This window comes from Mycena indigotica (genome assembly GCF_014461135.1).
Source record: "Mycena indigotica strain 171206Taipei chromosome Unknown Mind.scaff0009, whole genome shotgun sequence".
In the NCBI taxonomy this organism is placed as follows: domain Eukaryota; kingdom Fungi; phylum Basidiomycota; class Agaricomycetes; order Agaricales; family Mycenaceae; genus Mycena; species Mycena indigotica.
In genome coordinates this window covers 2,784,402-2,809,299 of record NW_023503008.1, presented here as the reverse complement: position 1 = coordinate 2,809,299, position 24,898 = coordinate 2,784,402, and the positions used below count along the sequence as shown (strand labels likewise).

At 48.8% G+C, this 24,898-nt stretch overlaps 9 protein-coding genes across 9 annotated transcripts; 2 read left to right on the top strand and 7 right to left on the bottom strand.

Moving 5' to 3' along the window:
• Window positions 1-32: 32 nt before the first annotated feature.
• On the top strand, window positions 33-451 carry MIND_01065400 (uncharacterized protein; the record flags this gene model as incomplete). The annotated part of the gene is made up of 1 exon (XM_037367232.1): window positions 33-451. Exon 1 carries the CDS (start codon window positions 107-109, stop codon window positions 449-451), a length of 345 nt encoding a protein of 114 aa, XP_037216626.1. The 5' UTR covers window positions 33-106.
• A 76-nt stretch (window positions 452-527) lies between these two features.
• On the bottom strand, window positions 528-2,012 carry MIND_01065300 (FACT complex subunit SPT16; the record flags this gene model as incomplete). The annotated part of the gene is made up of 12 exons (XM_037367231.1): window positions 528-749; window positions 795-890; window positions 942-1,071; window positions 1,119-1,144; window positions 1,189-1,277; window positions 1,323-1,419; window positions 1,473-1,524; window positions 1,577-1,638; window positions 1,692-1,716; window positions 1,762-1,837; window positions 1,878-1,910; window positions 1,958-2,012. The coding sequence occupies 12 exons, from the start codon at window positions 2,010-2,012 to the stop codon at window positions 528-530; spliced, it is 963 nt and encodes a 320-aa protein (XP_037216625.1).
• Window positions 2,013-2,121: 109 nt separating this feature from the next.
• On the bottom strand, window positions 2,122-6,137 carry MIND_01065200 (FACT complex subunit SPT16; the record flags this gene model as incomplete). The annotated part of the gene is made up of 17 exons (XM_037367230.1): window positions 6,060-6,137; window positions 5,895-6,008; window positions 5,729-5,813; window positions 5,395-5,690; window positions 5,138-5,344; window positions 4,888-5,088; window positions 4,677-4,841; window positions 4,505-4,629; window positions 4,049-4,460; window positions 3,826-3,996; window positions 3,470-3,776; window positions 3,304-3,419; window positions 3,069-3,254; window positions 2,731-3,020; window positions 2,546-2,681; window positions 2,298-2,499; window positions 2,122-2,249 (listed from the first exon to the last, which is right to left on the bottom strand). The coding sequence occupies exons 1-17, from the start codon at window positions 6,123-6,125 to the stop codon at window positions 2,122-2,124; spliced, it is 3,207 nt and encodes a 1,068-aa protein (XP_037216624.1). The 5' UTR covers window positions 6,126-6,137.
• Window positions 6,138-6,179: 42 nt separating this feature from the next.
• Window positions 6,180-10,592, bottom strand: MIND_01065100 (FACT complex subunit SPT16; the record flags this gene model as incomplete). Its single annotated transcript, XM_037367229.1, has 16 exons — window positions 6,180-6,474; window positions 6,528-6,661; window positions 6,708-7,148; window positions 7,195-7,251; window positions 7,300-7,332; window positions 7,386-7,427; window positions 7,484-7,710; window positions 7,760-7,847; window positions 7,894-8,084; window positions 8,461-8,563; window positions 8,610-8,958; window positions 9,009-9,055; window positions 9,093-9,518; window positions 9,570-9,878; window positions 9,988-10,187; window positions 10,253-10,592. 16 exons carry the CDS (start codon window positions 10,590-10,592, stop codon window positions 6,180-6,182), a joined length of 3,282 nt encoding a protein of 1,093 aa, XP_037216623.1.
• Window positions 10,593-10,839: 247 nt separating this feature from the next.
• MIND_01065000 (Glycoside hydrolase family 28 protein) lies at window positions 10,840-12,605 on the bottom strand (the record flags this gene model as incomplete). Its single annotated transcript, XM_037367228.1, has 11 exons — window positions 10,840-10,868; window positions 10,917-11,173; window positions 11,225-11,379; window positions 11,766-11,776; window positions 11,822-11,867; window positions 11,916-11,941; window positions 11,985-12,004; window positions 12,052-12,266; window positions 12,315-12,398; window positions 12,451-12,513; window positions 12,555-12,605. The coding sequence occupies 11 exons, from the start codon at window positions 12,603-12,605 to the stop codon at window positions 10,840-10,842; spliced, it is 957 nt and encodes a 318-aa protein (XP_037216622.1).
• Window positions 12,606-15,430: 2,825 nt separating this feature from the next.
• Window positions 15,431-16,091, top strand: MIND_01064800 (uncharacterized protein; the record flags this gene model as incomplete). The annotated part of the gene is made up of 5 exons (XM_037367227.1): window positions 15,431-15,455; window positions 15,502-15,672; window positions 15,721-15,812; window positions 15,857-15,956; window positions 16,003-16,091. 5 exons carry the CDS (start codon window positions 15,431-15,433, stop codon window positions 16,089-16,091), a joined length of 477 nt encoding a protein of 158 aa, XP_037216621.1.
• A 10-nt stretch (window positions 16,092-16,101) lies between these two features.
• MIND_01064700 (25S rRNA adenine-N(1) methyltransferase) lies at window positions 16,102-19,820 on the bottom strand (the record flags this gene model as incomplete). The annotated part of the gene is made up of 19 exons (XM_037367226.1): window positions 16,102-16,141; window positions 16,188-16,494; window positions 16,545-16,657; window positions 16,704-16,901; window positions 16,949-17,078; window positions 17,129-17,264; window positions 17,315-17,472; window positions 17,526-17,829; window positions 17,875-17,884; window positions 17,932-18,066; window positions 18,115-18,233; window positions 18,287-18,354; window positions 18,395-18,508; window positions 18,556-18,741; window positions 18,929-18,980; window positions 19,034-19,136; window positions 19,190-19,256; window positions 19,302-19,532; window positions 19,583-19,820. The coding sequence occupies 19 exons, from the start codon at window positions 19,818-19,820 to the stop codon at window positions 16,102-16,104; spliced, it is 2,709 nt and encodes a 902-aa protein (XP_037216620.1).
• A 159-nt stretch (window positions 19,821-19,979) lies between these two features.
• MIND_01064600 (uncharacterized protein) lies at window positions 19,980-20,887 on the bottom strand (the record flags this gene model as incomplete). Its single annotated transcript, XM_037367225.1, has 6 exons — window positions 19,980-20,042; window positions 20,089-20,151; window positions 20,196-20,360; window positions 20,404-20,488; window positions 20,538-20,691; window positions 20,743-20,887. 6 exons carry the CDS (start codon window positions 20,885-20,887, stop codon window positions 19,980-19,982), a joined length of 675 nt encoding a protein of 224 aa, XP_037216619.1.
• A 565-nt stretch (window positions 20,888-21,452) lies between these two features.
• MIND_01064500 (25S rRNA adenine-N(1) methyltransferase) lies at window positions 21,453-23,347 on the bottom strand (the record flags this gene model as incomplete). The annotated part of the gene is made up of 11 exons (XM_037367224.1): window positions 23,279-23,347; window positions 22,901-23,229; window positions 22,760-22,851; window positions 22,469-22,708; window positions 22,271-22,420; window positions 22,216-22,227; window positions 22,120-22,167; window positions 21,865-22,063; window positions 21,753-21,816; window positions 21,664-21,703; window positions 21,453-21,616 (listed from the first exon to the last, which is right to left on the bottom strand). The coding sequence occupies exons 1-11, from the start codon at window positions 23,306-23,308 to the stop codon at window positions 21,453-21,455; spliced, it is 1,368 nt and encodes a 455-aa protein (XP_037216618.1). The 5' UTR covers window positions 23,309-23,347.
• Between the last annotated feature and the right edge of the window lie 1,551 nt (window positions 23,348-24,898).

Below are 24,898 nucleotides of genomic sequence, written 5' to 3'. Positions count from 1 at the left end.
CGTCCAAGAACGTCACATGGTCACGGTGTGTGACATTTCGTGCTTTGACCACCGTCAGCCTTTCCCGATTTTTATTCTACGCGGTTGATCTTTCCTGTAGTCCAGGATGCGCAGCTCTCCAGTCTGTCTTGCGCGCAAGCTGCCGAAGCCATTGAAGTTCAAAGTTCAAGTATTCCATCTGGACAGGCTTGCACAACCGCCGTCGACATTACCCCGAATCATACCTCGCGACAAAGTAGCGGACGGTACTGCGATTCTCTCTGCCCCGGCACCTAAATCCCAGCACTTCAAACCGCCGAGCTTACTGGAAACACTGCTGGCTCGACAAAAAAATGCGCCAGAAGATTGGCCACCCAACTTGCGTATAGAGCCGGTCATCAGCAGACAAACATGGGAGCCGGTGAAAATGGGGATCAGGTCGAAGCTGAAACGGATGTTGAGGGAGACTTGACGCGTGAGTGTCCTTTTTTGGTATCCGAAAGTAAATGTTCCTCAGTATTAAACAGCTGTTTGTAGAAGTACTCCGATTAACACCTCCTTTCTCCTTGCGCGAACACTCTCTCCAGCATCCGGTTGAATTTATGCGGGTATTGTACATGGAGAGCGTGGCCAGTTTTCTCCCACTCCTCCAACTCAGCATCGGGCATACAGCTCTTGATCAGTCGACTATTCTCGGGTGAAACCAAATTATCTTGATCACCAGTGACGATATGAACGTAGGGAATCGAGTCGGATATCTTTTTTAGGCGCTGAAAGAAGCTTAATCGTTGCTCTGTCGGACACACTAAACTTACGGGTGGGGTTACATGGTGGGTGAGGCCAGCAGACATCTGTGACACGGCACCCAGGAAATGCTGAGGAGCAGTGGTCAACATTCTTTTGCGATACGTCTATATGGCCTCCTCAGTTCAGGTTCAAGTTGTGCGAACAAAGGGCCCTACCATGATCTGGATTTCACGATTTGTCCGCCCTTGCTCGTCGTCTTCCGCGGTCGCCTCTAACCACGCCAATGGATAGACCATCTCCAAGATAATGGGTATCTTTTTCTCGATGTCTGTCGTGAACATGAGCCTTGGAAATAGTCAACCAGCGTTCAAGCGTTGCAATGCAAATCCTACTTGGCCAACGAAAGGGCACCTTTCCACTAAAACTCTTGAGCTTCGCTTGTTATCGGAAACGCAAGCATACGGGAGGCAAGTTGGTCCACGGAGGGCCGCCTGGTGTGGTTACAGCCAGTGTCAGCGATATTATCCGACCAGGTATCTTGAGGGCAAGCTCTGAGGTATTGGTTAGTATGGTTGACTCATGCTGAGCTGCTATACCTTGCGCAATCATCCCTCCCATAGAAGTACCCACAACATGAAGCTGTCGCTCCGCCTTCCACCCGAGATAGTCAAGCAAGACGATGACATCTGCCGCCTGAATTGTTGTTGCTTACGAGAATGCAGCCTAGAACTGTAGACGGGACTTACCATCCCACTCGTAGTATACGGTCCTCGAGGAGTGGACGAATGGCCAACACCGCTGGACCCGTCCACGTCATTCAATCTGCTTTGCACAGAACGCCTCGACTTACCGGTTGTCGAACAACACAATAGAGTACTCCGGATTTTGTCCAAAGTGTGCAGCTTGTTCGGCCTGTCAAGCAGTTCAGGATAACGCCGATAAAATAGCCGACGCGGGATGACTACCCATGCAAAAGACGACGAATTGAGCCTTTGTTTCGTTGAATGCTAGCCGTGAACGAAGCAAACGACAAACCCCATAATGAAAACCACTTTCTTGGGTCCGGTACCGTGTACTTCATAGTACAACGAATGACTTTCGATAGCCTCCACTGAAAAAAATGAGTGCTATTCACAGGTTGTTCGAAGTACCTTGGTTGCGAAGGCGCGTAACGGGACATAATCCTAGCAAGTGTGAGCACTTGAAACGGTCATTTCAGCTCAATAAAAACCTCGGTCAGTACAAGTAGCCCTGCTGAAGATGGTGGGGAGGTGCTCAACAGTCATGATCGGTGTGACATGTGATTTCACTCAGTGCAAACAAAAAATTGAGACTAAGAGATTAAGCTACAGAGAATATATGCAGAAATATAGTACACAAATGCATGAGAGCAAGCTACCGCTTGCCCTTAACTTTCCCATTCGGTTTTCCGTTAGGCTTGCTGGCTTTTTTCTTCTTGGGTCTATCCGAGTCGGAATCGTCCGAGCCTGTCTTTTTGAGGCCTTCAGCTCTTTTCAGGTCCGCTGTGTTCATGTGTGAGTGTCAGCGAATATCACTCGGGAAAGACGTACATTTGGCAGCCTTGCGCTCCAATTCATCCCAGTCTTCGCCTTCGCTCTCATCGGAACCGCCACCAAAGTCAGATCCACTTTCGTCGCTTCCTCCAGAGTTCCCATAGGCACTCTCATCGTCCGTGCTCTCAACCTCCTTCATTTCCTCGGAATCAGCTTCGAATTCAGACTCAGTTTCAGAACCATCGTCAGAATGGTCGCTCTGTTGCTCGTCAGTACATCACGAGTGGTTAAAACCAACAACTCACATCAGCCCCATTTCCTCTTCCAAGGAAGGTCCAACCGCCATTTTGGAAGAAACCGTGTGGGTCCTCGTTAATGGTTTTCATGATAGGTCCCCAATTGAAGTTGACTGGGCTTTCCGTCATGGGAATGTCGACCGAACTTGAGAAGGATTAGAGAAGCCGCAACAACACGATGCGATTACACGCACTCCAACCAAATCTTGACGTCGTCCATCTGACCGCTCTGGATGGAGTTGATGTGGAGAGGCGGCTTAGTGAAGTCCTTCATGATGAAGCAGAGATCAAACTGCTTCAGGTTATATTGAACACGCTCCAGCGATGCAATTTCGATTTCGGACAATGTCACAACCAGGAATGGGGGATCGGTCAAATGCACTAGACATTCAGTAGTCGGTTGTAGGCGGACACTGGTTCGGTGGGGGACGCCCTCGAAGGACAGATCTCGGTATGGGAGGTCCACTTCAAGTGGGTCGCCACCCTGATTAAGCTGTCAGTCCAATAGGCGACACAAAGTATAACAACTTACCGAGGTACCAGCAGCATCTGAAATCTTTTTGGAGAAACTCTGCATCTCGTTATTCAGCGCTTGTCGACGCTTTCGCTCTTGATGCTCTTGTTCAATTTCGTCCTCGTCGCCGTATCGGTGTTTCCGCTTTCGATTACCAGTCTCGTCAAATTGGGCATCTGTGGCTTCGCGAACAAATTGGACGTCCTAAATAGCAGTCAGACGGTTCCACGACCATAACCTTAGCACAACTTACGTGGGTCTTCTTCTTACCAATCATAATCGGCGCCTTCAGATGGAAATGGATGATGGCCAGGAGTTCATGATCGCAAGGCTGGAAGAAGAGGTGCTTGACGTTGCTGAACAACACGTCTGGCTAGAGTTACAACTCGTGCTTGCCATATGCAGGCAAAATCACATACCGACTTTCTGGCCATTGGGTGAAAGGTATCGAACACCGTTCTGGTGGATCTCAACTTCGCCTGCTAGTCGTTTACCATCAAGTGCTGGTCGAATAAATGCTTCTGGTAGTTTGGCTGGTCTTCGGGCCTTGACTTCAATGAGATTGTCTTGTTCGATAACATCGGCCATCTCTTTCTTTTGCTGCTCCCGCTTATTGGCCTCTTTTTTGAGTTCTGTAATCTGCTTGTAGATATTGTCGAAGCGGTGATTATCGGGCGAACGGAAGACGACGGATCGAACAAAGGTTGCATCGGGATCCTCAAAGGGCTGGCCAACACAATGAGCCGACATCGAACTACAAGAGAGCCTAACTGACCGTGTCTTCCTTCTTGCCTGCCAATTGACCAGGGGTCTGGAAGTTGACACGAAGATATGTGTATTCTCCCTCGTCGTTTTTGCTCGCATTCTTGATTGTGTTGATATGGAAGGGCACTGCGAAGCCGTTGATGGGCAAAATAACTGATTGACCTTTGCGATCAACGAAAATCTAGAAAAAGACGCGCTGAACGGAAACAAAAGCGAAGCAATATACCACTCACCCGCAGACGTTCAACCTCTGGGGGCAGTCCTCCTTCGCCCTTGTAGCTTTGAAACTTTTTCCAGCCCTTGCCTTCTTTTCCTTCCTGTGCTGCACCTTCCTCTGAAAATTTGGCCAGACCCCGAGTCTGAAGTTCGCGGTGAATTTCTCTCTGATGTTCGGCTAGTTTCGCAGCAGCACTCTGGTGCACTTCATCCTGGGTTCGGCGAGGTTGATTCCGAAGAACTTTGCCACCAGCCGTCTTCTTGACAGGCGAACGAGGAACTGTAGGTGCCTTCTTCCTCGGTTTCTCTTCAACTTCGTCCTCTGGTGTCAGGAAAAACATTGTGTCCTTGACCGAGCGGGTCCCATCGGTGAGAAGTGTAGACTTGGAGGATTCAACCTTGATTGTGTCAACAAGCTGCAGAGCATATCTAGAACATGAATGTTTAGTTCAGCGTCAGGTCACGATTCTCACTTTTTGCCGCTGGCGTCAACAAGATCGGTAAAGCCCAGACCAAGACTGATCACCATGTTCTCTTTCAGCACTTTGCCATTCTTGGAATTGAGCAAGTAGGCAGAATCCCGAAACTCAATGCCGGTCTGGTAGGTGTGAGCAATAATGCTTTCATATAATGCCTGAGACTTACGACGAATCCGATATTCTTCTGGAAATGTTTTTCGAGTTCGGGGTTCTTCTCCTTGACGAAGGCAAGTGCGGCCTCATATGCACTCTGAGCAGAAATTCCGTGCTTGATCTTCGACAGTAGCTCTTGCTGCAACGAAAGCAGCAGGTTGTATTGTGCCTCTTGTTCCTGGAGAACGTCAGCCGAAAAAAGAATGGTCCACCGACAGACAGACCGGAGTGGGATCAACGATAAATGTTCGTCCGACATTGGCACAGTATGACTTGTAACGAAGGCCAAAAGCGACCAGTAGCACGCCCTTGTGTGAAATGTTGTCAGCTGATGATTCGGCGGTATATCGTAGATCGTAGCCGGTGCTGCTAGAGCGGGAGATGATTATGGGCGGGTAACAAAATTCGACTAATGGCCAATCAATCTAAGCGGTTGCGGTTAGGTGAGGTTGCAGTATGGGATCTAGGACGCACATCACTCAAGCCTTTACCCTTACTCCAGACCTTGGCATCTGGGGGCTTTGCATTATCTCCTTCCCCGGTGCCTAACCTTGCTTCAATCTGAGCGGCGAGAAGTTCGTGAGAAATTTTGGACTCCTTGTCCAGAATCGACTCTAGCTTGTCGGCGACATAGTGTTTCAATAACGTTGAGGTTAGAACGCTAGCGAGTTGAAGGCATTTCTACGACATGATCGTGAAATTTCACTCAGAGTGTGGAATTCAAAACACACCAATTCTTCCTCGTCCTTGACTGCCATAAATGCTGAAAACGCTGGACTCATTTCGACAACTTCCGGCTTTTCCTGCGCGTCTGCGAGTGCTTTTTTCCATTCATCGATGAGTTTCCCTCGGTGGGCTTCCTTTGGCAGGGATCCGACACGCTTTTTCGACGCGTATAGGGAAAAGAAGCGTGGGAAGGCGTCGTTGGTGGGCTCTTTGCTTTTTGCCTGCGCAATGATTTCAACCGGGACCGTAGCTGACGAGCCTTGAATTTGCGACAATATTTTGGCTGGTGGTGAAAACGCGTCTAGTAAATATGGAGCACGAGCAGATAAACGGTCGCACCTTTAGACGCTGAGCAGAGAATAGTGATCTTGTCTTCCGCAAAAAGTATTAATGTGGAGGGAAATTCATATCCAAGGAGCCATTGCTGTTGAGTCATTATTTGTGAGTACCAAACACCAAATCGGGGCCAGGCAAGGACGTCTCAGTGGCAAGCAAAAGCACATACTTGAATCGCTGTGCCTTTCCGCGCGGGTTCATCTTCAGGCGCCGGGTCTCCAGCTACAAGAAGAAGAGCATCTACGCCGTCGATTGAGCTCAATTCTTCGTTTTGTGCCGCGTTCTGAGAATTGAGTTACTGATTGAGTGTTATCATGAAAGTCTCCCGACTTACACGCCAGCCTTGGTAGATAGTTTGAATTCTGCTTTGAAATGCAGTTTTGTTCAGCTCCACGAGCATGGCGAAAGGAAGAGAGCGAGACGCGGTTTGTCACACTGTCACACCGCCAAAAGGTCACTCTTGTCCGCTGAATACACCAAGATCGCGTAAAATAAACACACTCTCCTCAACCCTCTTTTCCAAGACAGTCAACTTCTCTTGTTTCCCTTCCCATTCACGAAGTATGTCGAGCTCCATACGTGACATGAATTCCTCCTCGTTTTGGCTCACATCGCTACGTTCTCGCTTGTCTAAAACCGCCTTGACCATGGGCTCCTCTCGCTCGGCTTGTCTACGGACTGATATGTTGTAAAGCGTCTTGTACAAATTTCCCAGAATGACGGAAACTGCTTTTGGGACATCCACGTGCCTGGAATTTGGTTAGATGTCGATTCAGAGGAGCAGGACAAAGAGTTTACTGACCAGAGGTAGAACATCCGCGCGGGATTGCGGTCAGCACTTTTGGGTACTTCTTGTGTGCTTATTATCGATTCCGCAGACATTTTTGCCAACAGTTTTCGAACGTCGTTCTGTGGTATCATGACAACTTTTGAGATCTATACAGGTTAAAAAGACCAAGACGGCAGAAAAGGCAACTCTCACTTGTTTTTCGTCCATTTTGCCGGTATCTAGTAAAAGTCGAAGAATGCGTAGCCCTTCCGTCTGATATCGTTCTCTGGTAACAGACTCGAGCACTCGTCGTCTCAGTCTTCTACATATGGTTTCGAATTCGACTTGCACTTTGGATGACCCGAATGATAAAAATGCGCCAGCCCGGCCTTCCGGTGTGGGGTTGTCGGCCCCAGACAGAATGCCGACGTAGTCTTTGATGCAAGCAGAGTTGCTTGGATTTTTTGTGCGTTGTATCAGACCTGAAGAAAGGTCCTCCTCGTCTGCCAATGATAGGGTAATATTGGAAATGGAAACGGGGTCTGTTCTGACTTCGGAGACATCTTTCTGCTTGGTTTCCGTGGCCTTAAGAACTGTTTGTAGAACGACAGCCGCGCTACGGTTGTAACGCTCGCTGGCAAGCTTGACGATCAGCTAAGCAGGATTGAGCGGCAATGAAGGAGCTGGTGATGATACCCACAGCGTTGCGAATATGAACATTGAACCTATCGCAGTTCACGCGAAAATAAACAGTGGGCTACAAATGGAGTAAAATCAAGGAAATGATTGAGTTAGTGACACGTACGTCTACCTCTTCTTCCTCTTGAGAAGTTTTACGCTGAGAATACGCTGGTCAAAGTCACACACACATTTCATTTGGATAAACCTTACCTTTGTTGACCGCGGCGCTTTTTGTTCAACCACTTTACGCTTCTGTACATCACTGCATGATTTACACACGAAAACTAGGCAGGATTTGGAGTACTCACCAGTCCAACTTTCTCGGCTTCCGCCTCCTCGCGTTTGAGACGCGCTTCCGCGGTCTCCTTGGCTTCGCGGAGCTCTTTTGCGGTTGGAAAACCATTGATTTTAGCTTTTTCTTCAGCTTCATAGCGAATACGCTTGTCTCGGGGCGACACATGAGCCAAAATAGTGGAGGGTTTGAGGTACGAGGCCGTCACGAGAGTATGCATCGCCTGAGTGTAGGCAATGGCGGCTGTGGATGACCAGAGTGAGAAAGGTTCTCGGCATAAACAACATTGAACCTTGGGCGTCCCCGTAAGAGAGGTGGGAGATGATTTCTGGTTGTCGTAACTTCCCATGGTCAAGAATAAGTTGCACAATTTCTGCTTCCTACAAACTATAAGCCACAGTTCCGGGTGAGGCTGGAGTTTTATACCGCATCGCCAAAGATCTGTGTTGCCTGCCAGACGAAGCGGCCAAAGCGCAGACGCAAGAGACATTCCTCGATGTTCATCTCAAAAACTTCTCCTTCTTCCTCTGAGTTGGCATGCCAGAGAACATTGTGTTGGACCAAGACAATGATGGAGGCTCGCACTGTCCTCGGCTTGATGGATGTAAAGCGCACAACTTGCGGTAAAGTTAATCGACCTCGAGTCAACAGGACGGACGCGACTTTCTAGTGAAAACGTCAAGTTGACGACAGGGATGAGACCAGTCGTACAGCAGTGAGCGGTCCGAAATGGGAGTGGATAATGTGAGTACACAAACGCGTCGTTTGCGCATCAGCCATAATTTATGCGACAAAAAGAGAAGTCGGTCGGTCACGTGATAGGACTCCCCCATATGATGGCCATGCATTCTGAGGTCGAAAAAATGAAAGACTATGGTAATAAATATACAAAGGCTACGCCGTACAGTATATTGTCAGATCCCTACGTCGTCTAGAAGTTCTCTGTGGGGGGAATTTAGAGAGCCAACAAAAGCTAGCGCAAAATATTCTTACCCTTGCCGAAGAAGAAACGGGTGCCTCCCTTCTGAGTTATATCGGAGTGCTTATTCGACTTGATATGAAGATCGCGAGCAATGGCGGCAGGTCCACAGAAGAACTAACGCAGATTAGACCATCATCAACTGCCAGACAATGCTACATACCACACCGACATCCGACTCTGGATGTTTCTCAGCAATGGAAGAAAATATCTTGTCCCAGTTAGGTCGTCCAAAGTGGGTCGGCGCACGAAGAGAAGTGATAGCATCCTTCTCAGCTCCAACGTCCTGAACAATAATGTTGTTCATGTCGTCTTCCTTTATCTTGGCAGTAAGGTAGATGTTGATTTCGATACGGTTTTGTGTGTCCTGCTCTTCAATAGCATGCAACAAGCTGTGGAACCATTCCGCTGTCCCGAAGTCACGAATGACCCAAGTGAAGTAAACTTTGGACAACCGCGTCGGCTTCGAAGTGTTGAAGTTGTTCATGCGATACCAGATGTTCTTCAGGATGCTACACGGAGCCCGTCAGCAAACAGCAAGTAGACGAAATAAAACGCGTACGAAGCGAAAGGAGTGACGCCAATACCAGCACCAACGAGAAGGACAGTCTCGAAATTCAGGAATTCCTCGGACGAAGTCCCGAACGGTCCGTCGACCATGACGCGAGGTAGAGTCCGATTGAAGAGGAGGGTTCGTGTTTGTGCCGATAACTTTACCACCAGCCGCAGCACCCTTCTCCTTGTCTTTGTCCTTTCCTTTGCCGAAATCGCAGCCTAGAGCCTTGGCGAATGCGGTGGTGAAGTCTCCTTCGACACGGATATGAACCGAAATGTAGTCTTCTTCGGGAGCGCTGGTGAGGGTGAAAGGGTGCCATTGGAAGTATGAAACTTCAGGGCAGTTGATGAAGATGTATTGGCCAGCGCGAGTTGTCGTCTTTTCTTTCTTGATCTGTACTTCCATAACACCAGAAGGATGCTGGACGACCTTGGAAATGTAGGTGACATGTCGAGAACGGACTTCACGGAGGATACGCTCGCAAATCCAAATAAGTCCACCAACAATCCAGTAACGCTAGAAGGGGGTTAGAAATCAGGATTAACTGATTCACAAGAGAACACGCACCCAGAAGACACCGATGGTGTTAAAAGAGCAGAAAGGTGGACGATCTGGTTTGATCATGCAGAACATGCCATGGAATTGCCAGAGGACAAAGAAGGGGATGAAAAGGTGGTGAGTATACCAGAACTTTTCAAATCCTCCATTTTTCTGACGACGACGCCTCTCCATAGCAAACCAGACCATAACGCACAAGAAGATGAGCATGATCCAGCCTGTAATGAGCGGGCCAATGATGAAGTTTGCAACAATGAAGAACTTGACACGGTCTCCGGTGGTAGTTGCAGAAGTGTCGGCCATTGTTAGACGGTAGAGCTGAAGAATGATGAGAAATACCAAGAAAAAGCACTGTCCCACAACTCACATTCACTGTGGAGAAGGGAAATACATTGTCAGTATTTGGTTAGATAGAAAGCGGCCCGACATATATATGCGCGAGTGTGTGCACCCAGCTGCCAATGAAGATGCTCCATCCCGTAGCTTTGTGGAGCGTAAGGTTCTTGTCGAAGGGTATAACCGTCCCAAGAGGCGTTCTGCGCAATATTGACACGAAATTTCGGCAGACAGGCAGTAAGATGAAGATAACATCGACATGTAGGACCACTGCAGCTGAACGAGCAATGACTAGAAGGAAGGAGCAAGTGCAAGTCAGTACATGCCAAATCAAACCAAAAGTGTTGCTGACTCACCAAAGGTCACGCCGAAAGTAGCACGGGCATTCGTCAAGTTATCCTTAAGAGCATAGTGGAACCAAGCGAAGACCGCGAGAATTAGATGGAGAAACAGGAAGACTGCGAAAAAGATATGACGCTGTCCCTCGTTGATCATCCATAGGTCGATTTTCTGAGTTAAAGTCAGAGGACCAGTGTTCTTCTTAGCCGTAGTGTTGTTGCGTTGGAGGGTCTGGAGCCGGCCTCGCTCCGTCTTGTTGCGTTGGAGGGCCGCGCCTTTGACATTAGCCACGTCTGGATGCTGGTCCAGAGCGGGCAAGCGATCCGAAAAGTCCAAACCGGAAGAGCGGGATGGCATAGTTGGTGGGTGCTCTGAATAAGTTGAACAAAATGGAGACCGGCCTGCTGGTCAGTTTGGAGAAGAAAAGAGAGAGAAGGGAAGGGAGGGGGGCAGAGTCAAAGGGCGTTGCTGAGATACTCTCGGCCTATCAAGTCGCTTGGGGGTCTAGACTCCGTCTCCTTGATGAAACAAAGCCGATCTCCGGCATCCAAGACATAAATATTCAGGTCATAACTATTGCCAAGACTACAACCAATCACAGCACTCAGGCTAATCCAGTCGCGTTGCACGGCACTGGGCAGAATTCAGCTTGAAGTAGCAGAACACCTCAAGGCGTCTCACTATCGAAAACTAGTTGTGTCACATTTTGACAAATATAGCGTGGCGCTTGACCCGCGGGTGGCTTGATTTCGAACGAAAAAAACTCGACATCGTTGCAGTCGACCGCGCATTCGATGTCAACAACTGTTGCAAGACGAACTTCATTGGCTGTCACGACCGCCACGAAAATAAATCTCTCACGCTTGTTGGCAAGTGCCGTGCCAGTCCAATTCTCGAATCGCAACCCTCCGAAGCTCAGTGTTGACTTTAGATCAAGACTTCGCCAGCTCTCAGTCAGGGCTCAATCGTAGCAACGAAAGCGTGCTCACGAATGTCCGCCGTTGGTTTGATAGAGGTGAATCGGCAGGTTGACGCCAACCAGATTGATGTTGCGAGCAACCACATTCCTCACTTGGCCTGTACCTCCTCCGCCACCTGTTGGCGGCACACCGTTGATAGAGCCATCCCAAGACTTGAAGTAAACCTGTCGGCTTCGTCAGACCAAACGGAAACCGTTACTACTTGCTTCCGCCGCGCCATACTCCGTTTTGCATATTGGGCTGGATCGAAGCATTGATCCGGATGAGCTCGATTTAACCGTCAACCAGTGCATCCCCCGATCAGCAAGACCAACCACCTGAACATCTTCGAGCAAGACTTGTTGGACGATGTCACTCTAAGCAGCATCTCCCGGTCAGTATGCATTCGCTTCCACGGGCCGGTTGTTTCACCAGATTATTATATTGACCCAACGATCCGAACGCGATCCCATTTCCTCCGCGACAGGTTATATCGCGGGCAACGATGTTAGTCGAGTTCTAGCCATACTTGTGTGTCGCTGATCATACGGGTTTGAGGATAAACACTCACTCCCTTGATAGCTGTGAACATCAGTATAGAAGTGGTCTACAGCATTTTAGACACACCTAGACAATCGTCACCACAAGTTACGTCCCAATGCAACAAGGAAACCTCGACGCAATCATCAGCCAAACCTTTGAATCAATCAGGAGAACAGACATTGTCGCTTCGATAGGTATTTATTCCTACGGTAGATAAGAGTTGGCATTGGCGATGAATTGGACCCACCGTCCGTGTTTGGAACAATGCTGGTCTCAAGATCAACTCTGAGAAATCCAAGCCTCGAAGCACGCACTTCTTTCCGGCGAAGGAAGGGTTGGTATTGCTTGCATTGCAACGCATCCCATCATAGACAATGTCTCGAGACTCGGCGACACAATTGCACCAAAACGGTTGGGCTTGGATGGCAAAGTTGCGAACGACACCGCGTTCAGCGCGATAAACCGTCAGAGAAATAGGCCGGCCGTCTCCGTCCGCTTTGGTGTGGGAGCTAAAATACTCCCACCATGGCTAGAGGGATTTCAATGGCATAATCGCGGTCACATGTCAACGGCAAACCTGGCCGTTCCCTTGAATGCCGCCCAGGTTGTGCGCGTCAATCTCAAAATCGCTGCCAGTCACGACAAACCAGGACGCTTGGCTCTATTTTTCAGTTTGTTCAGTCGGGCTACAAGCATTTCAGGCTCATCCCGACCTGTACAAACACAACACGGTAGGTGTTGTTTGGGTCAAGCCAGTAGTCGATGTCAGGGACGAACTGCGAAATTTAGATGAGTGCTTTAAAGAGAAAATACGCACGCTGAGCGACCCATATAAATCCACCTTCGCGTCAACCAGGTCCCAAGTCATTTTTCTACCTCGCTGTCAGTCAAGTGCGCCGAGTTGAGGAACAAGGAACTAGCCGTGTAATGTTGTAAGAGCCAGATTCAAAAATTGTATGGCCGCCGTGGCCGCAGAGTGATATTGCGGAAATAACCTGCAGTTTTGTTTTCGTGGAGCATTAAGTTTCAGTTGTCAGCTGACCTGCTCAGTATCATCGAATCCAACACCCAGCGGAGAGATGGTGCAAGTTGGTTTCGACGTTGCCGCAGCAATGAAGGCGAAGAACAGAAGGATAGGTAACATTGTCCATTGGAAGCCTTCATTGGATGGTTTTATAAACTCGGAAAATGTCACGCGCCATACTAGCCGGGCCGGCGTCGTTGATTATTTTGAAGGAGCTAAGTATACACCAAGAAATGTGAACTACTATTCTACACTTGAGGGTTGTGCCTAGAAGTCAGCAACTTACGATGTGGTATGACGAATGGAAACAAAGAAAACCTAGCCTTGGAGTGCGATAAAAATATGCTGAATGTGCGGGAAAGGTTGCTCAGGAAAGAAAAGAAACGGGCCTTATTCCACCCTTGTCCGTTTTGTGCCTAGAGAAGAGATCTTTGAGTTGGCAAGAACGAATCAAGTTTGAAAACGCACCTGGGGAGCTAGGTGGAGACACGCCAAACTGGTCGTCTTCGACATCGACCTCATCGATGGAGCGTTTGGATGCTTTACTTGACAAGGTGACTGAACTTTGGTTGGAAAGCGTATCTTGCTCCACATCAGCTTCCCAAGTCGTGTCAGGATCGACGTCGCCTGTCTCCTGCTCATCCCACTGCTCCTCATAACTCTCATCATCATATGATCCATCTGCTGAATCGTCTACCCCATATGAGTCATCGAACCAGTTGTCAGCCCAGGCGTGCTCACTAGCTGGAAGTAAATGTTCTTGCTGCTCATTAGCAGGAGTTGTCAAGGGCTTAGAAGGACCTAGGGGGGACTCAATTAAACGATCTACAAATCGAGAACAGCGACAAACCTGCTGGAACAATATTTTCAGTTGTAGGAATTGCAGAGAAGGATTCTGTCAACACACTGGCCGAATCTAGACGAGCTAAAGTTAGAGGAGAGATATGATAGAAGGTTCAGTCTACCTTCATCTGGGTTGGGTTCAGGTACTTGCGAGGACTCGACGACGACGAATCCCTCTTCTTGGGGTGTCTCTTCCTCTTGTAACAACTCTTCCACTTGTTGTGGCTCTTCTTCTTGTTCTTCCTCTTGGGGGGCAGATGGTGGAACACCTTCTACCTCGTCAACTCCGCCTTGCGCTGGGTTCTCACCGGATGCGTCCTTCTCTGGCTCTTCGGTTTGTGCGTTGTCGTCATTGTCCTCCTCATTCGGTTGACCGACGGATGATTCGATGATTGAGGTTTCTTCAGTCGAGGTGGCCTTAATAGAGGGCTGCAAAGCTTCGGTTTCCTCTTCATCTTCATGATTGTCTGTTTGAGGCTCGTGGACTTCTAGGCAGTTATGTCAATACTAAATTCTCAAGCAAGTACTGGAAATTACCTTGAGGTTCATTCAAGTTGTTGCTAGCGAGAAGCTCTTGACTTTCGTCCCCGTCCACTACATTCTGGCGAGTAGTCTGCGCCTGTAATGCGTGGTAGCGGACGATGAAGCGTGGCCGCATTGTATTCAAACGGAGTCGTAGTGGCCCAGTTATGTTTGAAGCGTCATGAAGAACATTCAAATCGTGTAAAGAAACTTCGCGAGTGTAAACGTTGTCCTAGACAAGCGAGTTAACGGAATTTGTTGAGCAGAAGAAAACATAGCATACCTCGGATATGACTAATTGCAAGTCGTATGCATCGAAGATCAGTTCCGAATCAGCTAGATTAGCGATGCGCCCGAAAAATTCTTCTCGACGAAGCGCTTCAAAGACAGTCGCAAGTGGCTCATAGTACAAAATGGGACGATTGTGTAAAAGGACTTGATGAGATTCGGCGTCACGTGCAGGGCTAGGTGAGCGAGAAACAGGCGGCTGATTGAACAAAGAAATTTCAGAAACATTCGGTAGGTCGAACGACACCAAAATGGCTGGAGGAGGGTCGATGTAAACGCCATCAGATATTTCGTGGGGATCGACTTCCCCGTTCTGCTCTTCGCCAGCATGTGGCTCTTGCAACGACTGCTGAACCTCTGTCACGACCGACTCTTCTTCTGCTGACGCTTGATTTCCCTCCTCATGACCGTCATTCTCGAGAGTTGTCTCGTGTAGGACCCCAGATTCTACTTCGTCAGTCGGATGTGAATCGACAACCTGGGTCAATTCTTCCACAACGACCGATGAATCAGCATCTTGTAATGGGGAAGGCGCCTCGTCCGCCCCATGTTGGGCGGTAGCAGAGAGTGAGTCAGCCGTCGCATCAAGAAGGTCGGCGTCCGTTGGAGGCAGCGGCGAAGGAGCAAGTGGTTCTGTCGGTTCAACGGCCAAGTCTAGTGGTAGGGCAGGAGGAAGCGATGACGCTTCTGAGGGCTGTAAAACTTCAATATCGACCAGATCTCCACTCATTTCCTCGTAGAGCTCTTCGTCAGCCATCTCATACTCGTTTTCAAGGTATTCTCCATCCATGTCGACCTCAACGCTTTGAGTGCTTGCATGGTCTGAATAGTGCGCCTGATCATCTTCCATTGGAGCCTCAGCATCGAACCATGTGTGGCCCATGTCGACGTCGGCTGACATGAAGTCCATATGTGTGTCGTAGACCATGGACATGGTGGGCGTTGTCTGGAAGTGTGTCACGCAAGTCACATTCTTCCTAGTCAGGTGAAGTCGACATCGACTCAGGGTGGACGAAATGGTTCAAGTTGCAAGTTCACCAGGCAAGAGGGTCTCGAGCCAACTATACTTGCTGTCATCTGTATCTAGAAACCTGGGACTCTGATAGCAATTATCTCACTGTGCAGTCTATGAAAACCTACTTCGCGCTCGGAACTGTTGTCGGACTCCCTCTGTACTCGGTATACCACCTGAGAAAAAGGAATAAATCCCTTTCTATCCAGGAGTTGTTGAATAGCTCTTCACTTGCCGGCGTTGGAGGTAATGCACCACGCGCTTTTGAAGCTTTCGCACTCATTAGTTCTCCAGCGGCTACTGCAGGAGGGCTGGTTGAATTCTCACGGAACTCCCTTTCAGATGCTGCGACACTGAAAAAGCGGCGCTTGCTACTCTCTACCAGTGTAATAATACTGTACTTTTCTCCAGAAGTCTAACCTGTCGATAGGTTTCTCGACGTCGCCAAGATGATTTCGCTACAATCGGCGCAGTTTTAGGTGTTTGCGTTGTCCCTGCGGTTTTCTGGACTAGAGCTAGTCTCGTCTACCGTAATTTTCATGTCCTATTCATAACGACAAAACTCATGCTTCACAGTGACGACTGGAGGGTTAACTTGGGGATATGGGTCAGGATTCATGGTACATCATCTGAAGAGAATGTCCAATAATCCTGCTAGCGTTTGATATAGATGACTTAATGGCTCTCGTCTTTCAACCTTCCATCAACTGCTGGACTGCGAATGGTTCAGCCTGTGACGTTTTGAAGCAAGGGTCACCGACCTGATTCTGAGAAGGTCTTCATCTTGAACCGAAACGGGTTCATTCTGAACATGGCCACGACGCATTTTCTCTCCATCACATGGATCGACTGCATGCATGCTCTCCATGATTGGGACGCGAAGGTGGTCTTGATAATGCGCTTGAGACTTGTGCCAATGTAAAGCAAGTTTCGCGGCGTGTTTCCACCGCGTAGAGGCAGACTTTCTTGCTTGTTCTCGTTCGATCACCGACTGGGTCGTAGGATGCAAATTCGCCAATTCGTGACTTGATGATACAAGTTTCGACATAATGTTGACGAAGTGGGAACCTTATTGTACGTCAGCCCGGTAGCTCCAGGTTGCAAGAGTCGAACTTCACCCATCAGATATTTGCGGACGAGTGTGCTCATGATTTGGCCACTCTCGTCGTCGATCAGGTGCCTGCCTCGCTTCAAAGCCTCGAAGCCATCGTGTCCCTCCGCCATATATTCCCTGGGGAACAATTCAGTGTCCAGTTCAATGATAATTTCGCATGTACCTGGTCACAATCTTGAAAGTCTGGCCGCTCGATCTCTCAATTGGCATAGAGTCGATAATTTGCGGAGTGTCGTGTCCACTTTCACCATGGGTATGGCTATCTTCGACTTCTTTTGTCAACCAGACCCCCAACACTCTTTCGCCCGGTTTGCGTCTCGAGTCCCATGAGACCCTCAGACCTGAAACAACTGGGAATCGTCTGGAAGGATTGAGTCCCGAGCTGATTTATTTCCGCAATGGAATCACCCTTCTTGTGCTGGCCACGTTGCTAAAGAGCTCTCCAGCGCATCCCACAGTGATGCTCCATCAAGCTCTATAACGACGATGGGATCCTCGAAAGGCAAAATCTCTAGAATGTCACCCAGAGTGACGGGTCCTATTGAACAATTTCAATGATTTGAGATGCTCGAGATGCTAGGCATTGACCAGGGCCATAAACCGAATCGCCGCGGAATGTACCAGCACAAACAAGAACAGCGTCGGACCCTCCGCAACCAGACATGGTGAGGGTGTCATCGTATACATGGCGAATGATGTCAGCAAACCAATTGCAAACCGCGGACTGCAGGATGGTCGGCGAAGAAGAAGACCTATGAGTGTAGCACGACATACCTCTTCAGTTCGGATGTACTGAGAGCGGACATCGAGCGCAACATCAGTGTTGCAAACTGGCGACTTTAGAGAAGAAGAAACCGAGGACAGCACTGTGTCCAGAATCTCTTTCAGCTTTGGGGAAGAATCAGAGCCCGGTTTTGTTGAATGCTTCTTGCCTGTCGGTGGCCATGAGATTAGTTAGTCAACAGCATTCATTTTCGCCACTGACCCCTGATTGTGTGGACTAATTTCCTCCTCACACTACCCGGCGGCGTTTCGACCAGTTCGAGATCTATTTCGCTCAAATCTCGGAAATCTGTTCCGCTTTTGCACACCAAAACGTCGCCGTTGTCAGCCTCTGCACCGAGAACTTCCTGGGTAAGGTCATAATCCACCCATGAAGACATGCCACGACTGGCGTAGTATAGATGGTCGTGGCCACCGAGAACGAGATCAACGCCCTGCAAAGAAGCGAATGACTCGTTCTGAGCAGATGGAGATAGGGCGTTCAGTCCGCGGGCTAAAGCGATGTCCTGCGAGAATGGTCAAGTCAAGCTAGAATATCAAGAAGAACGTACATTGGGGACTCTGTTACTAAGATTTGAAGAAGGAGTCGACATGAAGTGGACGCGTACCGGCAATGGGTCAGTGCGATGACAATATCACAGTTCTGCTCGCCTCTCAGACGTTTTGATAGTTTTAGTCCAACAGTTTTCATGTCTTTGTACTCGAAGTTGCTTGGCCAAGTGGCCACGGTCCCGATCCATTCTCTTCGAGCCGCGGTTAGGGTTCAAGTTGATCGTAAGACCGTGACGCACTTCTCAACAAGCCCGATGATTCCAATCCTGAGTTGTGGGCGCTCGATGACCACAAATTCGTTTAAACCAGCTGGAACCCGAGATGTCTCCGTGTCGATTATGTTGCTGAGGAGCCAGGGCTGTAGACCAAATCTATAGCCCAGCCATCACGTAGGGCGCAGGATGGACCCACAAAGTTGGTAGCTTGGACGAGTTTCGCAAGATGAATGTAGCCAAAGTCGAAATCGTGATTTCCTTTTTCTGTTTGTACAGTATTGTCCCTTTGAAGAATTGTACACACCGGTTAGGGCCACCGCTGGGCGGAGTTCGTTCATGACCGGTACCATATGGCTTCCCCTAGTCACTGAACTCTCCACGGAGGGCGAGAAGACATCTCCAGAAAACAACACCAGACCTGCAATGGTGTGAACAGAGCTGACCCAAACCCAGCATATAACTTACTATCGGGAGATCGTAGACCATCCAAAAGAGCAGCGAACTGGGTTACGTCAATTGTCTCCGGCGATCCTGGAGTGAGTTTCTGCGGTGCACAACGGTAGACGTCGTTGAAATGCAGAATTTTCAGTTGCATTGTGTGTTCAGCAGACAATATGGATCGACGCGGGGAATCAAGATTCAAGAGCAATTCTGACATGTGATCGTTAGAGTAAGATACAGAAATTGTTTCTATTTCCTGTCCGTAGGACAGATTTCCTGCTGAATGACGTGACTAAGCCTCCGCTTTCTGCTTTCCTGTACAGCAGATAGATGATTTTCCCTCCCGGCTTCCAGCGCTCTTTTAACTGAGAAAATCCTACATTCTGCATCAGCGCACGAAGGTGGTCGATGGTCAGATATCGAGAGTTGGAAACGCAGGGAAGGGGAAGCTACGAGTTGGATCAGTAACACGACAGGAAGCAATGCTAGGCCTACGACGTACGACAAGAAATAGTAGTCCTTCTGGGACCAAAAAGCGATGAGCCAAGCTGAGCATGCGACCACGATCGCGGGCTTCTGGGACAAAGTTGAGGACCAGACTGAGACTAACGGCTGTCATGAGAACATGTAGACCCCCCACATTGGCACAGAAGCGTACCTAATAGCATCCCATTTTCCCAAGTTTTCGGTTTCATCCATGGTAAGAAAATCTTGCTCCAAGATATCTAGCATATTCAGGAGGTAGGTAGTACGAGCCATTGTAGGCTGACCTGCATGTCTGGAGTGCAAATCTATTGGTGTTGTTTTCATCCAACTACGGCAGGACCGATAATTGTCTGGTTTCAATGCTCCGACCTCCAGAAGCCTTGAAGGGCTCAACAGAGATTGAAAAGGACTATAGATGTCATACCTACACGACGTGGTGCGAGGTGGCTTGAATACCTCTTTAAACCAGTCGATGGCGATCCTCTCGCTACCACCGCCTCTATCGTGACCCTGGCCTACGAATTTCAGTGAAGCGTCTGAGAAGAAACGAAAACGAAAGGAATACCGATAGCAGACATGTGTTGGTAAGATTCCAGGCCGCCGAGCTGGTCTATTTGAGCTTGTACCTGTTCCAAGTCTTCCAACACTTCAGGGTCGCGAGATGGACGATTTTGAAGAGCCATTCGCTTCTTCAACAGACCATGGTATGCTCGGATTACATGACGCGTTGACTCAGGCTTAGAAGACGAGTTTTGGTGGGTCGTTGTCACCGGCGTTTTTCGTTTACGAGTTGTTTTGCCCATCAGGTTTTGCGGATAGTTATATCACGATCACGTGCGGCCAAGAGTCCTCACAGAGCCGGGCTCTAGAAATACATTACGGGATATAAAGAAGGTGAAGAATCCATGGTACAATACGCAAAAAAATCCTCTCTACGGATACCCTTACTTTGAGGCCCCCTCTCACACGAATCCCCCGCCCCCTCGTTTGGCGTCAATCCGTTTGAAGCGTTCTTCTTCTTGTCTCTAAAGAGGGCTCAGAACCCATGCTTCGGAGGAGTAGGATATGCACCTTTTTTATGACACACAACGAGCAGATAAGAAGACTGAGAACGATGGACATGTAGCCGTAGATCTGACAAGTCATTATTGAACCCCCATAGAAAATTGGCCGCCTACGGTCGTGAACGTGTTTTCCAGAGTATAATCGGTGAACTTGGTGATGGGGGAAACACAAAAGTTTGTGGTGACATTGGTTGCAAGGCGATTTGCGAAGTCTTGAGACACACAGAAATTGCCACCAACCTCAGTGTCCGTCGCGTTAAAATAACCACAGCATTTGAGCTAGAACATTTGGTATTGGCCGACGTTTAAGGGACCGCCTCACCTGGTCTTGCAGTGTGATTCTGTCAACAGCAGGTAGGGCACTCCATCGCGTGTGGAATTCAGCTCGTTGTCGGAGAGAGAAAAACCTGGAATTCTTCTGAGTACACCGCGCCATTGGGAAAGAGAACAATGGACCAGATCATTGTCCCCACCACGAGTACGATGATCGAGTCGATGATGAGGACATAGTTGAGGATGACGAAACCGATAGTAATGTGGTTTCGCTGGATGACTGCCCCCAACGATATGACGAACGTCGCACACAACGCGATACCCAACACCATCCCGGCTACTCAAAGCGGTTAATGAGCGACCTTGGCTATCGAACAACACCACACACCTGTTAGGAAGTCGTCGTGGATAGTGAGGTTCATCAGTTCGTCTGGTTTTCTCCACATGATCGACACGGCAATACTCATCCCCCCCGCACCCAGCAGGAGAAGATCAAGAAAGGCCCAGAAGCCCATCAACCCCTTCGACACCATCTACAAGGCGCTGAAGAGACATTCAGTTTTATGTCTCGCCGCGGCGTGTCACGCACAGACTGGTACTAGGAAATCTAGACTTGGTTAGGTTCAGCTTGCTCTTGAAGAAAAAACAGTTACACGCACGATGCAAATAAGCGAATGTAGGTTGGCTTGGTTAAATTGCAGACTCTCTCAGAGAGGAAGACCCAAAGCAAGAGGAGAGAAGAAAGGACGTTCAACGTGCAGCGCGTTTAGCACTCGAAAAGCATAAAAGAAGAAACAAGCCCGGAAAACTCGAACCGAAACCAAGAGGAGACGAGAAACACAGCGTTTCTAGATATAAGTAGCAGCGGGACAGGCTCAACAATGATCACTTGGGTGTTGCCATCCAAGAAGCATCACCCTAAATCACGATCTTGGAACTTTTACTTGGAAGCACAACACCCGTCAATTCCTTCTCTTCCGTCCCGGTCAAGCCAACGGCCGATCTTGGCATGTACATGGGTCGTCGAATTTTCCCGTTTACCCATTGACATCACAGATACCGGACATAAGGTGAAACGATTCTACCGCAAACCAACTATTACGGTCCACGTCTCCGAAGTCCTTTGTCCGCAGTTCGAAAGCCAAGACCCATCGAACACAAGAGGGCAACAGCGAATACGAAGAAGACCGTTCCCTCTCCATGTCCTGCCAATGCGTTCCGGAGTGGTAGGAAAACAAGCCCAACTAAAAAGTTGGCGGACCCTACCAGAAGATGAGTACAAATCACGTAGCTGTGGACGAAAATATACAGTTCAACGACAGAGCGATAGATGAGAGGGCAGAAACCGCCTAGCAACAACGTCACACAGGGCTTCACGACTGGTTCACGAAGACTCACATGGAAGGGTGATATTTCTGGAATGAGCACAAAAGGAATGGGTCCTAATCCACAAGCAAAGGAGCTGCGACAAGGGTAAGAGCAAGAAAAGAAGAAAAAAGGCGAGACGGACGTCACAAACGACAAAATCGCGATACTGCTCAGCGTTCCGAAGCCAAGGTTGAGCCCAAACCCAACAAGAACAAGGGATGAGATTGCGCCAATGCTTGAGATGTAGAGAAGTTGCCGTCTGCCGATGCGGTCGATGAGGAGGATGGGGGGGAATGTCATGACAACATTGACAACAGTGATTCCAAGAGACACGTAAGGGCCTACATATGCAGCGAAATCAAGACGATGCTTTTCAACGCGCCATCTTGCAACTTACCCAGGTTCGGCAATGACTTGGATAAAATGTCGTTACTATAATAAAGAACTGGAAAAAGCTCATAAACTGATTTTTGAGTACGAAGTCGTAACAGACCTGCATTGATACCTAGACGGGATGAGCAAGTTCTAACTTGGGTAAGCAACAGTACCTGAAAGCTGTTGAGAAAGCATTGCGAAACACACAGTCGCGAGAGGTCGTCTGATGTCTTCAGCAGAAAGAGCTTGAGGGACGGTAAGAGCAGTTATTTGCTCATTGCGATGTGCTTCGAGATTGTCCAATAGCGGGTCCTCCAATGAAGCTAGATGCAAAATAAGACACCTTTGAGAGACCCGCACGATATGCGTACGGGTAGTAGGGGCGGCGGAGCCCCAAAGCTTGATAACAGCGGCTTTCTTCAGTTCGACATGACCTTTACTTCCCAACCAAGCGGGCGATTCAACAATTGCTGGACTGAGGAAGAGTTGGGCTATGGCGATGCCGGAAGATAGAAACAACACATATCGCCACTCAGACGGAGTCGCAAAACGGAGGCCTATCGCTTGGGTGATCATAATCCCAAGAACGATCCCAAGTTGAGTTAGAACCCCTAAGAACCATAGTCGTTTAGCGGACTGATTTCGTGTGAAGCCTCACTCACCCACGTTACCGCTAATCTTGGATGGGGCAATTTCTGCTAAATATAGGGGGGAAACGCAAATGCCTATGCCAGCACCGATACCAACAAGCAGTCTATAGGTCTTCATTAACAATCTCGGAAGACGAATTTGAGCAAACATACCGGCCAAAGGCTAGAGTGCCAACGGAGGTACTGATGCCCATGAGGGCAGAGCCAACCGCCACAAATATCGCAGACATACGTGAAGCACCTTTGCGACCTGAGCGCTCCATGAAATAGTTGGCCACCAAGCTCCCAACAAGACCTCCAGCTGTGAAGATTGCGGTGACACTTGAGAACACGAAGTCGGACATAGGAATGCATCCAGCAGTGGGAATGTTTGGAGAAACATCCTTGCAGGTCAAGACAGTTTGTATTTGGTTGAGGAGGCTGATGTGGTAGCCATAGTTGAATGGGGTCACTAGCACCCAGGCGCAGACCAACCATCCTGTCTTCTCGCATTGTTCAATAGGAGACTGCGATACGACGAGAATGTACTACCTGCGTGAACTGCTCGCCATTGCGAGGCATGTTATGCGGTCCTGTAAGTGTGGGACTCTGATGGATTACATAACAGTGCTCCAATGAGTCGGCCGCTGAAGCGTATTGCGACAACAAGTTCAAGTTGAACAAGGCATTATTACCGTGTAACAACAACAACCGTTCAGCACTCAATATCAATGTCGCCGCCGTTTTTTTTTCGCCCCAGACCCAACACTTTTTTTATACATTTTGTGAAATCCCAGATTGCTGCGCTTACACAATGCGTGCATTCGAGCTTACATTTTTCTTGAAGTCATACGTGGATTCCGAGTGACGACGTCAAACCCCTCACTCCTTGCGATGTAGACCCCTCTTTGGCTTCGTTGAGTTCTCCGAAAACGTGGCTCTGACAGCAGCTATGATCGACAACGCGCCTGGCGCCACCATCCGCTTGACGCGTAAAAGCTTAAAAGCGACCACACTTTAAGGCCCACAGACAATTTTTACAAGAGAAGGGTGGAGGTTTGTGTCGTGTTTTGGATGTCGACAACAGTCGTTAGCAAATCACATATCACAACGCTTTGACAGGCGGACATGTGCTCCGTCCTCACTCTGTTTCGCTCTTGCTCAATTGCCTGCTTCTGACCGCTCGTTGGCTGTCCTTTGGAGGTCAACCCTCCGTCACTCATTCCCCGCCTCTCGTTTTTACGCCTGATAATGCTCTCACTCATCTTCGCAACCCTCTGCGCAACTCCCGTGGTCCTCGCAGCAACTGCTGAGCAGTGGAGGGTTTGTCTTCGTTACGTCTCCAGCTTCCTCACACTCAAGCGGAATGATAGTCTCGAAGCATCTACCAAATTATAACTGATCGCTTTGCGCTCGAACCTAACGCGGTTGTCCCGACATGTAATGTTCAAGACCAGACATGGTGTGGAGGCAATTGGAATAGGTGCGTGCACACATACTTTCTTCATGACTATGGCCTTATGTTGACACAGTATCCGCCAAAATTTGGATTACATCCAGAAGGCTGGATTCACGGCCAGTATGCACCACTTCAATACTACCCGCAGCCCATTCTCACTTCGTCTTGAAGTTTGGATTAGTCCTGTTAACCAGAACTATCAAGGCGCACGCACTCCTTATGGCGATCCATACCATGGTATATCGTTGCCGACGCTGTGTTGCGTAATTTTGCTCAGTGAAATTCAGGATACTGGATAGCAGACAATACCCAATTAAATGAGAAGGTATAGTCGCGTGTACTCTGTTTACGTCTCTCAGCATCGATAGTTTGGTACTGCGGACGATCTTAAGGCGCTGTCAGCGGAGGTGCGCTCATTGACTCTCGCGTTTCTCGCTTTCACACGGAAACACAGGTTCATCGCAGGGGCATGTACCTTATGGTTGGTTGCTATCGCTCTAAGTCCGTTATTTTAAAGGCATCATCAGGTCGATGTTGTCGTGAACAATGTCATGAGCACATCTTTGACTCCGGATTTCTCGAAATACATGTTCAAGGACAAGGTTTGTCAGCAATCCAGAATCAAACACAGATGATTGACACACTCTCTCTAGTCATTATATCATCCTTACTGCCCTGTTGATTTTGCCAACACGACGTCGGCACAACAATGC